The sequence below is a fragment of the Balaenoptera borealis genome, assembly GCF_965194805.1.
Source record: "Balaenoptera borealis genome assembly, chromosome: 8".
Taxonomy (NCBI): domain Eukaryota; kingdom Metazoa; phylum Chordata; class Mammalia; order Artiodactyla; family Balaenopteridae; genus Balaenoptera; species Balaenoptera borealis.
In genome coordinates this window covers 13,062,371-13,074,532 of record NC_138865.1, presented here as the reverse complement: position 1 = coordinate 13,074,532, position 12,162 = coordinate 13,062,371, and the positions used below count along the sequence as shown (strand labels likewise).

Below are 12,162 nucleotides of genomic sequence, written 5' to 3'. Positions count from 1 at the left end.
ACAATATTTCCTACTAAAATGGCTTTGAAATTATAGTTAAAAGACTAGACTATATTACAGCATATGTATTGCTCTAAACAGTTACATGAGTTCTGAATTTTCTCAGTGTAGATAATTAGCTAATTTAGGTTTAAACCCTTTTCTAGCCCTTCCCCACCCCTCCTCCAACAATTGTGTTTTTAACCTATGTGTACAGTCATGTTTCATTGATCGGGTTAATGGAAGTTTTACTATTTTGAAACTTCCCTTCCTCCTTAAACTTCTTTCTCCTGGTTGTCAGGCGAGAACATTTTAGGGGCAATGTATCAATATGTAACCATCCTAATAAAAGCTAGCTGGTAATAATGTTCATCAGCTAAAGAGTAACACAAAAATTGAATTATTGGAAGACAGTCTTTTCTTTCGTTAAGCGTTAATGAAATGTCTTTGTGTTGTTAGAATGGTGGATTTTAAGAGGAGGGTCATAAAATAACCATGCTTAAAGAAATAACTGTAACGGCACTTTCTTCCTTTTCCACCCAGACCCTCGGGGCTGGTCTTCAACACATATTGAAGAAATGTAAGTAAATTTGGAAAGTTCTGATTTTCAAAAGCAAGACAAGAAACTCCTTTTCAACATTTCACGTCATTTATTAATGCAGTATACATTAGATCCAAAATCTGCATTTTCTAAGCATACTGTGTTTGGATCTTTCAGATTCTTTTGCAGTCTTAGGTTATGTCTACAGATGTACCCTTAAGTGGATGAACAACACATTCTATGATTATTGAAAATATAGTACAGAGTGAAATGATTTAAATATAATTTAGGCACATATTGATTATGAAAATAGATATCTCAATACTTCTCTGTCTTGGTAAAAATAATAAAGCAAAGAAAATAATTCATTTCTGAAGTTGCTTTCCTTCACCTGTAAAGGTCTGATCTCCTCCCACTATGCATATATACCCTTTACTGTTAAGGAAAGCTTTGCATATGTATATATAGAAGAATAAGCTACGTAAATATTGAAGACATGTCATTCTCCCAAAGGAGACAAAGTGGTTTTTAATGATTCCTTGCCTCAAACCGATGAGTCTGTAGAACTCAGAACCCATTTGGACACAGCTTACACCCCTGCTCTTGGGGTAGACAGAAGGACACCGGTTACTGGTAAGGAAGTAAAGGCCCTGCCCCTGCTGCTGCAGAGATAATAACTCACAAAAGCCAGGCTAAAATTTATTAAAACAAAAGAAACCAGAAATATAAGAACCACAGGTGCTGACTTATTGGTATTACATCTTGGACCAGTCAAATGCCTTTATTTTCATTTAAGTTTTTTGATAGCTATAGTCAAACTGTCAGTTTAAAGTTCCTCATTCCCCGTTGTAGGGTTTGAGCTGCGATTATATTATGTTGACTTCTAAAAGATGAATTTACCATATTCATTCATATTTTATAGCTGATTGCAGTGGATTGGGATTTAATACCTATTTCGGAGCTGGCCCTGTTTAAACTATTTAGCATTTGAATTAAATGAACGTTAATTATGCACCTTGGTTTTTTGGTTCAGAACTGTCTTCCTCTGCTTGTTTTGACTGTACAGGAGGAAACTAGGCTAGCAGTGTAAATAGATAAAATTGCCTGGTCTGGCGCTGAGTGGAACTTGCTAAGAATGAAATCCTAAGGAATGCTCATTTAAAAGTTGTAGCTGTACGTAAATCCTTCCTCCATCTGGAAAGTTCCACTGTTACTTAAGCTGACAATGATGTACAACAATGTCTCTTTCCTTCCACTCTGTCTCAATCAGTAACAGAGGATTTCTTTAATTTAGCTAATGTTTTGTTCTTAAAGAAAAAAAAAATTATAAAAATGAACCTGAAAAAAGAGCCTTGGGGAGTCTGATCTCACCATATTCACACGGTGTGACAGGTATTTAAAGTAGGGGAGGCATCACTAAAGCTACTGATATTTATAAACCTGAACAACCTTTTCAAAATTGTCATAAAGGTTAACAGTTTAAATATCCATACTGCATCTAAAGATTCAATAAATATAATTGCATATGTTGTGCTTTTCATAAATTAAAATCCTCAAATGCATTTCAAACCAAGATGGTATTTCCACATCATGCCTATTTAAAAGCAAATATAATAGATACTATTCCTGGTCACAAAGCCAGGCAAATCCCCCTAACTCCACTCAAAAGGCAGCAATCTAATCGAGCTTCCCTACATCTACTACATGAGTGCTTCTCTGTTAAAATCAGAATGTGGAAAAAAAGTCACTTTTTTCCCTTATGCACCTCTGAGAACAAGCATAATCCTCTACATGTTTTTTTTTTTTTAAATTCCCTTCCAGTGTTATTTCTTCCAGACAGCTGAGTGGGTGGAGAAAGAAAAGTGATAAGGAGAACATTTCTCATCTTCGGCATCTTCCTCCAACCCTAGGATTCTCATCTGACGCTTTGTGACATATGTAGTGGTGTCAGCATCTCTTCAAAGATGGCGCCCTTCACGTTGGAACCCCTCAGGTTGGCTTCTTGAAGGTCACACCCAGACAGGTCGCAGTTCTGTAGGACAAAAACAGTATTCTTGGAAGTAATAGACAGATTTAAGGCCTTATCTGTTCCCTCTCAAAGGGATTCCTTGGGGCCTATCAGGAAAATGTTCCTATATAATAAAACTCAGTTACTTCTGGAAAACTTCCAGAAATTTTAGGAGAAAGTCATATTTTCTTCTATCTGTATTTATTCTCTCTAGTTGATGCTCAGGCTGACCACTGCAATATGTGTAAACAAAAGTTAATGATGAAGCATGTCCCTTCTGTGTTTTAGGCATTTAAATCCAGAATGGACTCCTATGTAGTAAAAAGTATCTAAACAATCCATGAACAATAATAATGCAAGGCGAGGGGGTGGGGGAGACTGTTTAAAAAGAAAATCTGAGAGAAAGGGATTTCACACTTCATTAGATCACATAATAGATTTTCCTTCAACCCTAACATTCTTAGAGCAAGGAATTACCTCTTTTTAACCCCCAAATTATGTGTACAGTTAAATGAGTTTTAACAAATGTATACAGCAGTGTAACCACCACCATAAGTGGGAGCTGCTTTCAAATTTCCCTTGAGATCAGGGAGTGACAGATGAGACAGGGGTTCTGGATAAGTCCTACATCCCTGGGGATGGTGGGGACAATGGTTAGAGAGCAGGGTGACTGCACACATAACCTGTCAGCAGCTGCCCCAACAGTCAACCTGATTAGTCTTTGCAATCAGCTGGATAAAGAGAAGCTTTTTGCTGTTTAACCGCATTGACTACATGCCAACTCAAACCAAGGACAAACGATCATCATCATAGGTGACAGTAACACATAATAAAAAACTAAATAATGGTGCTTATAATAGGTTTATACCTTCAGTCTTAGGCTGGTTCTTTTTGCCTTTAAGGTTAATGGGGCCTGCTACTACGCTGCTATCAAGAGAACAAGGCGAAAACATTTTAAAAAATCAACAGCAAGCTAAACGTTGACGTGCTAGTCTCTACAATCCAATCTATGCCAGGTTTTCTTCTATAGGGCTGTACTGTTCAATACGATAGTCCCAGCCACATATGGCAGCTTATATTTAAATGAATTAAAATTAAATACAATTAAAAAAATCCATCCCTCAGTGGCACTGGCCACGTTTTAAAGGCTCAGTAGCCGTATGTGGCTGGTGGTTGCTGGACTGAACAGCAGAGTCACAGAACACGCCCACTGTCGCAGAAAGAGCTACCAGAGAGCGACGACACAGACCTGTGAACAGCTGTGCAGTCTGCACGCCACATCTGCCAATCAAGATGATACGTACAAGACAGTGCTGATAAAAAAGGGGACTGGACAGAATGAAAATCTCAGGTTGAGATTCAAAAAAGAATATGATGCCGATTTAGAACAGGCTTTCCCTGAACCTGATTTCAAACACAGATGTCATGTCATTTCAATTTCTCAAGTAGTTCAAGAAATAATCTGGCCCCATTTAATTCTGTTTGGAATTAAAATTTAAGGAAACCACAATCAACTGGATTAAAAAAGCATCTATCAGACGTATCTACTTGAGGGAGACCCAAGGAAAAGAGGAGAAATGAAATCAGCTCAGACTGAATGCCAGATGAGTCTTCAAATCTGAACCTGGCATCTGTAACTGAGGTAACCAGATCCTACTCTGGAATTCAAATTTGTTTAAACAAGCAATTGAAAGGAAAGCATCCCTTCAGCTGCGCTGGCATGTTACCTGGCAGTTTTGACCAGCCAACTACTTTGTTTATGATCTCAATACATTTTGCAGGAGCTACTCAGTAATTCTAGATTAATAAAAACTCTTTCAACTTGCTGACTCACCTCCAAATCAGTTCCTGCCAGAGTCGCTCCTCTGAGGTTACAGTTCTTCAACTTTGCATTTTTTAAGGTAGCAACTCTCAGGTTAATTCCTGTCATTTGACTTCCTTCCATATCCACACCTTTCAGATTAGCACCTAAAGGGAATACATTTTAGGCATAGATGAACTTGAAAATATTTATAGTCATCTATCTTCAAAAGATGCAAGGTGACTTATAATAGAGGTGAATGATGACCTCTGGATCCTCTGGAAATGACTGTGAATTATAAATCTGTCTCTCAACCAATATACATATATAAAGAATTCTTTGTTAACAATTTGTTTGCTTACACTATGAATTAAGAATTCATGTTTTAGTCTGTATTTTTGATGGAGGAATTAAATTCGGTCTTATGATAATTAGCACTTTTAAATATGCTCTGGAAAGTTCATGGCAATGAAGATAAGCAGTGGGTCTTCTAAATATACAAATAAACGAACTGACCAGTTCACGGACACAACAAAGCAATAAGGAATTCATAAACAAAACATTATATCCAAAAATGACAAAAAACTGCCTGGCTATATGCAAACTGAATTTCTTAATTTTGGTCCGTGTAAGGCTATGCTGTTCTGTTTGGAAGTTTAAGATGCTGATACTTAATTCTCCAACTGAAGCCTCCTTAAACACTGGAGGCCACGTTTCCCGAGTTCAGCATGTTGGTTACCACGACTGAGACCAAGCAATGGCTTATCCCTTTGCAAATTCTCTAAGTATAAGACAGAAGAAATCTAACTCCCTATGGTTATCATGTTTTACCAGTAACAATTATTTTGCAGGGCTTTTTACTTAACAGTGTGTTTTTACCTTCGAGAAGGTAATTATAGATAGAATCTCACCTTCTAAATTGGCTTTAAGACCAGAAGGATCTTCAAAATTGCACAGTTTCAGGGATGCTCCTTCTGCATTAGAACAGAGCATCTTGACTCCCTGGAGATTTGCACACTGGCAAAGGAAAAGAGAAAAGTCCATGTATTAAGGTTCAGAATTTTGTTTGGAATAGAAAAAATTGGCTCAAACAGTAAAAGAAAAAAAAGGAGGGAAAAAAAAAGCTCAGTTTGATAAACTCACAATCAATTAGTTTCTGTTTACAATAAAGACTTTTCCAATTGAACCCAATAAAAACTGAGAAATGTTTTTTAAAAAATAGTTGTTTTAAAAGAAACAAAAGGCAAATAAACAACAGCATTCCTGCTTTACATGAAACTTAAGAGTTTAGATAAAGAAGCTGAGGAGTCTGGACCATGACATTCCTATTTCTGTTTTTATAAACAGCCCAGGCCATGACAATGTGACAGTTGAAATGTCTGGGTGAAGAAACTTGTTAGGGGTATGGATTTTCTCCTTCCTTATTATTGTAGGAATCAATCAGTGAAATTCTTGATGCTCAATAATGCTACCACTACCTTCTTTTCAAAGGCCAGACTGCTAAGGCCAGTAATGGAAGGCATCATCTAGCTACAAACACCACCAAGTTGTTTGTAGGGTCTTTCTGTACCAACCGGCAATGTTGTTGCTACACCACATTGTCAATCCTGAGTACCCAAGTCACAGTATAAGATGTAAAGAGGAAAAAGCCAGAAAATATATGTTAGAATTGTAAATTATGCTAGGTGGTCTCAGAGGATTCAATGCCATCAGATCTGAACTCTAACAACTACTAGATAAGGCAGGAAGCTATCTATAAAGGTGTTTTAAAAACTGTAAGGCGAGATAGCCTCAACCACCAGAGGGCAGACAGCAGAAGCAAGAAAAACTACAATCCTGCAGCCTGTGGAACAAAAACCACATTCACAGAAAGATAGACAAGATGAAAAAGCAGAGGGCTATGTACTAGATGAAAGAACAAGATAAAACCCCAGAAAAACAACTAAATGAAGTGGAGATAGGCAACCTTCCAGAAAAAGAATTCAGAATAATGATAGTGAAGATGATCCAGGACCTCGGAAAAAAAATGGAGGCAAAGATCGAGAAGATGCAAGAAAGGTTTAACACAGACCTAAATTAATTAAAAGAACAAACAAACAGATGAACAATACAATAACTGAAATGAAAACTACACTAGAAGGAATCAATAGCAGAATAACTGAGGCAGAAGAACGGATAAGTGACCTGGAAGACAGAATGGTGGAATTCACTGCTGCGGAACAGACTAAAGAAAAAAGAATGAAAAGAAATGAAGACAGCCTAAGAGACCTCTGGGACAACATTAAACACAACAACATTCGCATTATAGGGGTCCCAAAAGGAGAAGAGAGAGAGAAAGGACCAGAGAAAATATTTGAAGAGATTATAGTCGAAAACTTCCCTAACATGGGAAAGGAAATAGCCACCCAAGTCCAGGAAGTGCAGAGAGTCCCATACAGGATAAACCCAAGGAGAAACACGCCGAGACACATAGTAATCAAATTGAAAAAAATTAAAGACAAAGAAAAATTATTGAAAGCAGCAAGGGAAAAACGACAAATAACATACAAGGGAACTCCCATAAGGTTAACAGCTGATTTCTCAGCAGAAACTCTACAAGCCAGAAGGGAGTGGCATGATATACTTAAAGTGATGAAAGGGAAGAACCTACAACCAAGATTACTCTACCCAGCAAGGATCTCATTTAGATTTGATGGAGAAATCAAAAGCTTTACAGACAAGCAAAAGCTAAGAGAATTCAGCAGCACCAAACCAGCTCTACAACAAATGCCAAAAGAACTTCTCTAGGTGGGAAACACAAGAGAAAAAAGAACCTACACAACAAACCCATATCAATTAAGAAAATGGTAATAGGAACATACATATCGATAATTACCTTAAACGTGAATGGATTCAATGCTTCAACCAAAAGACACAGGCTCGCTCAGTGCATACAAAAACAAGACACATCTATATGCTGTCTACAAGAGACCCACTTCAGACCTAGGTACACATAAAGACTGAAAGTGAGGGGATGGAAAAAGATATTCCATGCAAATGGAAATCAAAAGAAAGCTGGAGTAGCAATACTCATATCAGATAAAATAGACTTTAAAATAAAGAATGTTACAAGAGACAAGGAAGGACAGTACATAATGATCAAGGGATCAATCCAAGAAGAAGATATAACAATTATAAATATATATGCACCGAACATAGGAGCACCTCAATACGTAAGGCAACTGCTAACTACCATGAAAGGGGAAATTGACAGTAACACAATAATAGTAGGGGACTTTAACACCTCACTTACACCAATGGACAGATCATCCAAAATGAAAATAAATAAGGAAACAGAAGCTTTAAATGACACAATAGACCAGATAGATTTAATTGATATTTATAGGACATTCCATCCAAAAACAGCAGATTACACGTTCTTCTCAAGTGCACACGGAACATTCTCCAGGATAGATCACATCTTGGGTCACAAATCAAGCCTCAGTAAATTTAAGAAAATTGAAATCATATCAAGCATCTTTTCTGACCACAATGCTATAAGATTAGAAATGAATTACAGGGAAAAAAATGTAAAAAGCACAAACACATGGAGGCTAAACAATATGTTACTAAATAACCAAGAGATCACTGAAGAAATCAAAGAAGAAATCAAAAAATACCTAGAGACAAATGACAATGAAAACACGCCGATCCAAAACCTATGGGATGCAGCAAAAGCAGTTCTAAGAGGGAAGTTTATAGCTATACAAGCCTACCTAAAGAAACAAGAAAAATCTCAAGTAAACAATCTAACCTTACACCTAAAGGAACTAGAGAAAGAGGAACAAGCAAAACCCAAAGTTAGCAGAAATAAAGAAATCATAAAGATCAGACCAGAAATAAATGAAATAGAAACAAAGAAAACAATAGCAAAGATCAATAAAACTAAAAGCTGGTTCTTTGAGAAGATAAACAAAATTCATAAGCCATTAGCCAGATTCATCAAGAAAAAGAGGGAGAGGACTCAAATCAATAAAATTAGAAATGAAAAAGGAGAAGTTACAACAGACACCGCAGAAATACAAAGCATCCTAAGAGACTACTACAGGCAACTCTATGCCAATAAAATGGACAACCTGGAAGAAATGGACAAATTCTTAGAAAGGTATAACCTTCCAAGACTGAACCAGGAAGAAACAGAAAATATGAACAGACCAATCACAAGTAATGAAATTGAAACTGTGATTAAAAATCTTCCAACAAACAGAAGTCCAGGACCAGATGGCTTCACAGGTGAATTCTATCAAACATTTAGAGACGAGCTAACACCCATGCTTCTCAAACTCTTCCAAAAACCTGCAGACGAATGAACACTCCCGAACTCATCCTATGAGGCCACCATCACCCTGATACCAAAACCAGACACAGATACTACAAAAAAAGAAAATTACAGACCAATATCACTGATGAATATAGATGCAAAAATCCTCAACAAAATACTAGCAAACAGAATCCAACAACACATTAAAAGGATCATACACCATGATCAAGTGGGATTTATCCCAGGGATGCAAGGATTCTTCAATATATGCAAATCAATCAATGTGATACACCATATTAACAAATTGAAGAATAAAAACCATATGATCATCTCAATAGATGCAGAAAAAGCTTTTGACAAAATTCAACACCCATTTACACCCAGTTATGATAAAAACTCTCCAGAAAGTGGGCATAGAGGGAACCTACCTCAACATAATAAAGGCCATATATGACAAACCCACAGCCAATATCATTCTCAATGGTGAAAAACTGAAAGCATTTCCTCTAAGATCAGGAACGAGACAAGGATGTCCACTCTCACCAGTATTATTCAACATAGTTTTGGAAGTCCTAGCCATGGCAATCAGAGAAGAAAAAGAAATAAAAGGAATACAAATTGGAAAAGAAGAAGTAAAACTGTCACTGTTTGCAGATGACATGATACTATACATAGAGAATCCTAAAAATGCCACCAGAAAACTACTAGAGCTAATCAATGAATTTGGTAAAGTTGCAGGATCCAAAATTAAAGCACAGAAATCTCTTGCATTCCTATACACTAATGATGAAAAATCTGAAAGAGAAATTATGGAAACACTCCCATTTACCACTGCAACAAAAAGAATAAAATACCTAGGAATAAACCTACCTAGGGAGACAAAAGACCTGTATGCAGAAAACTATAAGACACCGATGAAAGAAATTAAAGGTGATACCAACAGATGGAGAGATATACCATGTTCTTGGATTAGAAGAATCAGCATTGTGAAAATGACTATACTACCCAAAGCAATCTACAGATTCAATGCAATCCCTGTCAAATTACTAACGGCATTTTTTACGGAACTAGAACAAATCATCTTAAAATCTGTATGGAGACACAAAAGACCCCGAATAGCCACAGCAGTCTTGAGGGAAAAAAACGGAGCTGGAGGAATCAGACATCCTGACTTCAGACTATACTACAAACCTACAGTAATCAACACAATATGGTACTGGCACAAAAACAGAAACATAGATCAATGGAACAAGATAGATTTAAGCCCAGAGATAAACCCACGCACCTATGTCAACTAATCTATGACAAAGGAGGCAAAGATATACAATGGAGAAAAGACAGTCTCTTCAATAAGTGGTGCTGGGAAAACTGGACAGCTACATGTAAAAGAATGAAATTAGAATACTCCCTAACACCATACACAAAAATAAACTCAAAATGGATTCGAGACCTAAATGTAAGACTGGACACTATAAAACTCTTACAGGAAAACATAGGAACAAAACTCTTTGACTTAAATCGCAGCAAGATCTTTTTTGATCCACCTCCTAGGGTCATGGAAATAAAAACAAAAATAAACAAATGGGACCTAATGAAACTTAAAAGCTTTTGCACAGCAAAGGAAACCATAAACTAGACAAAAAGACAACCCTCACAATGGGAGAAAATATTTGCAAACGAATCAACGGACAAAGGATTAATCTCCAAAATATATAAACAGCTCATTCAGCTCAATATTAAAGAAACAACCCAATCCAAAAATGGGCAGAAGACCTAAATAGACATTTCTCCAAAGAAGACATACAGATGGCCAAGAAGCACATGAAAAGCTGCTCAACATCACTAATTATTAGAGAAATGCAAATCAAAACCACAATGAGGTATCACCTCACACCAGTTAGAATGGGCATCATCAGAAAATCTACAAACAACAAATGCTGGAGAGGGTGTGGAGAAAAGGGAACCCTCTTGCACTGCTGGTGGGAATGTAAATTGATACAGCCACTATGGAGAACAGTATGGAGGTTCCTTAAAAAACTAAAAATAGAATTACCACATGATCCAGCAATCCCACTGCTGGGCATATACCCAGAGAAAACCATAATTCAAAAAGACACATGCACCCCAATGTTCATTGCAGCACTATTTACAATAGCCAGGTCATGGAAGCAACCTAAATGCCCATCGACAGACGAACGGATAAAGAAGTTGTGGTACATATATACAATGGAATATTACTCAGCCATAAAAAGGAACGAAATGGAGTCATTTGTTGAGACGTGGATGGATCTAGAGACTGTCATATAGAGTGAAGTAAGTCAGAAAAGAAAAACAAATATCGTATATTAACGCAAGTATGTGGAACCCAGAAAAATGGTACAGGTGAACCGGTTTGCAGGGCAGAAGTTGAGACACAGATGTAGAGAACGAAGTATGGACACCAAGGGGGGAAAACTGTGGTGGGGTGGGGATGGTGGTGTGCTGAATTGGGCGATTGGGATTGACATGTATACACTGATGTGTATAAAATTGATGACTGATTAAAAAAAATAAAAAATAAATAAAAAATAAAAACTGTAAGGCACTACATAAATGACAACTGTAGTTATTATAAATTAGATCTAAAGAAGATTTATCTTTAAATTTTTAATGTTTTATCTTTAAATCTTTAAATCTAAAGATCTCTTCAGAAGATTTCTGAAGAAATCTAAAATCCAAAGGCTGATCAAGTTATGTGATAGCTATACCTAACAAGAAAAATCCTTGTTTCATAAGTGTAATTTCATTCACCCTACAGTCAATTCTAGTGAAAGGGAGATAAGCTATAGGCCATTTCAAATCACAGATAACTGACGAACACATGTGCATTTCCATCTATGCCTGTGCTTTAATACCAGGTAGTACAGAAGCTCAGACTGACAGGTAGGACAATGAGGACCTGGAAGGACCAACATAACTCAAAGATGACTGGATTTTATGTACTTGAAAATGTAACAGGACAGGAAGCCGATAACTTGAAAATAAATGTCTCTCGTTCCCTATGTTATGCTCCCAGGTAAAACAGACTGTAAGCATTATGAAAAGTTTCCAAGGTAATTATATAAGTACTGCTCTATACTCAAGGCTATGCTAGGGAATCTCAAAAAGAAAGAAATATATAAGAAATTCAAGTGAAGTTTTCTGTCTTCAACCACAGAAAGCGTTTCACCCTCTATTTATCTAATGGTAAAGCAGGTCACCAACACTGAGACCTCAGAATTCAGCTTACATTGCAGCTGTAAGAATTGGGCTATTTACTATATCAAGGGGCAATGGGTTTTGATGAAAGCAGTTAGGTTATTACTGTTTCTTTAAAGTACAATAATGATATTAAGATTGTTTTTAAAATGGCCCTTATCTTTAAGAGATAAATAAAATAAATACAAGTGAAATTATGAGTTGCTGTAAAATAATCTTTGGAGAGGTACAGACAATACACAATTGTTTAAACACTGATATTGTTGAAGCTGAGGAACGGAGATATAAGGAGGATT

General features: G+C 36.7%; 1 protein-coding gene across 4 annotated transcripts in view; it reads right to left on the bottom strand.

The window, feature by feature from the left end:
- Window positions 1-1,834: 1,834 nt before the first annotated feature.
- Window positions 1,835-12,162, bottom strand: part of KCTD9 (potassium channel tetramerization domain containing 9) — a 57,708-nt gene continuing 47,380 nt past the window's right edge. For all 4 annotated transcript variants that reach the window (XM_082402873.1, XM_082402876.1, XM_082402874.1 and 1 more), the window contains 3 exons: window positions 5,241-5,346; window positions 4,363-4,496; window positions 1,835-2,552 (listed from right to left, as the gene is read on the bottom strand). In XM_082402873.1, the coding sequence (XP_082258999.1) occupies window positions 2,436-2,552; window positions 4,363-4,496; window positions 5,241-5,346 (357 nt within the window). In that variant the 3' untranslated portion in view covers window positions 1,835-2,435. The remainder of the gene's footprint in view (window positions 2,553-4,362; window positions 4,497-5,240; window positions 5,347-12,162) is intronic.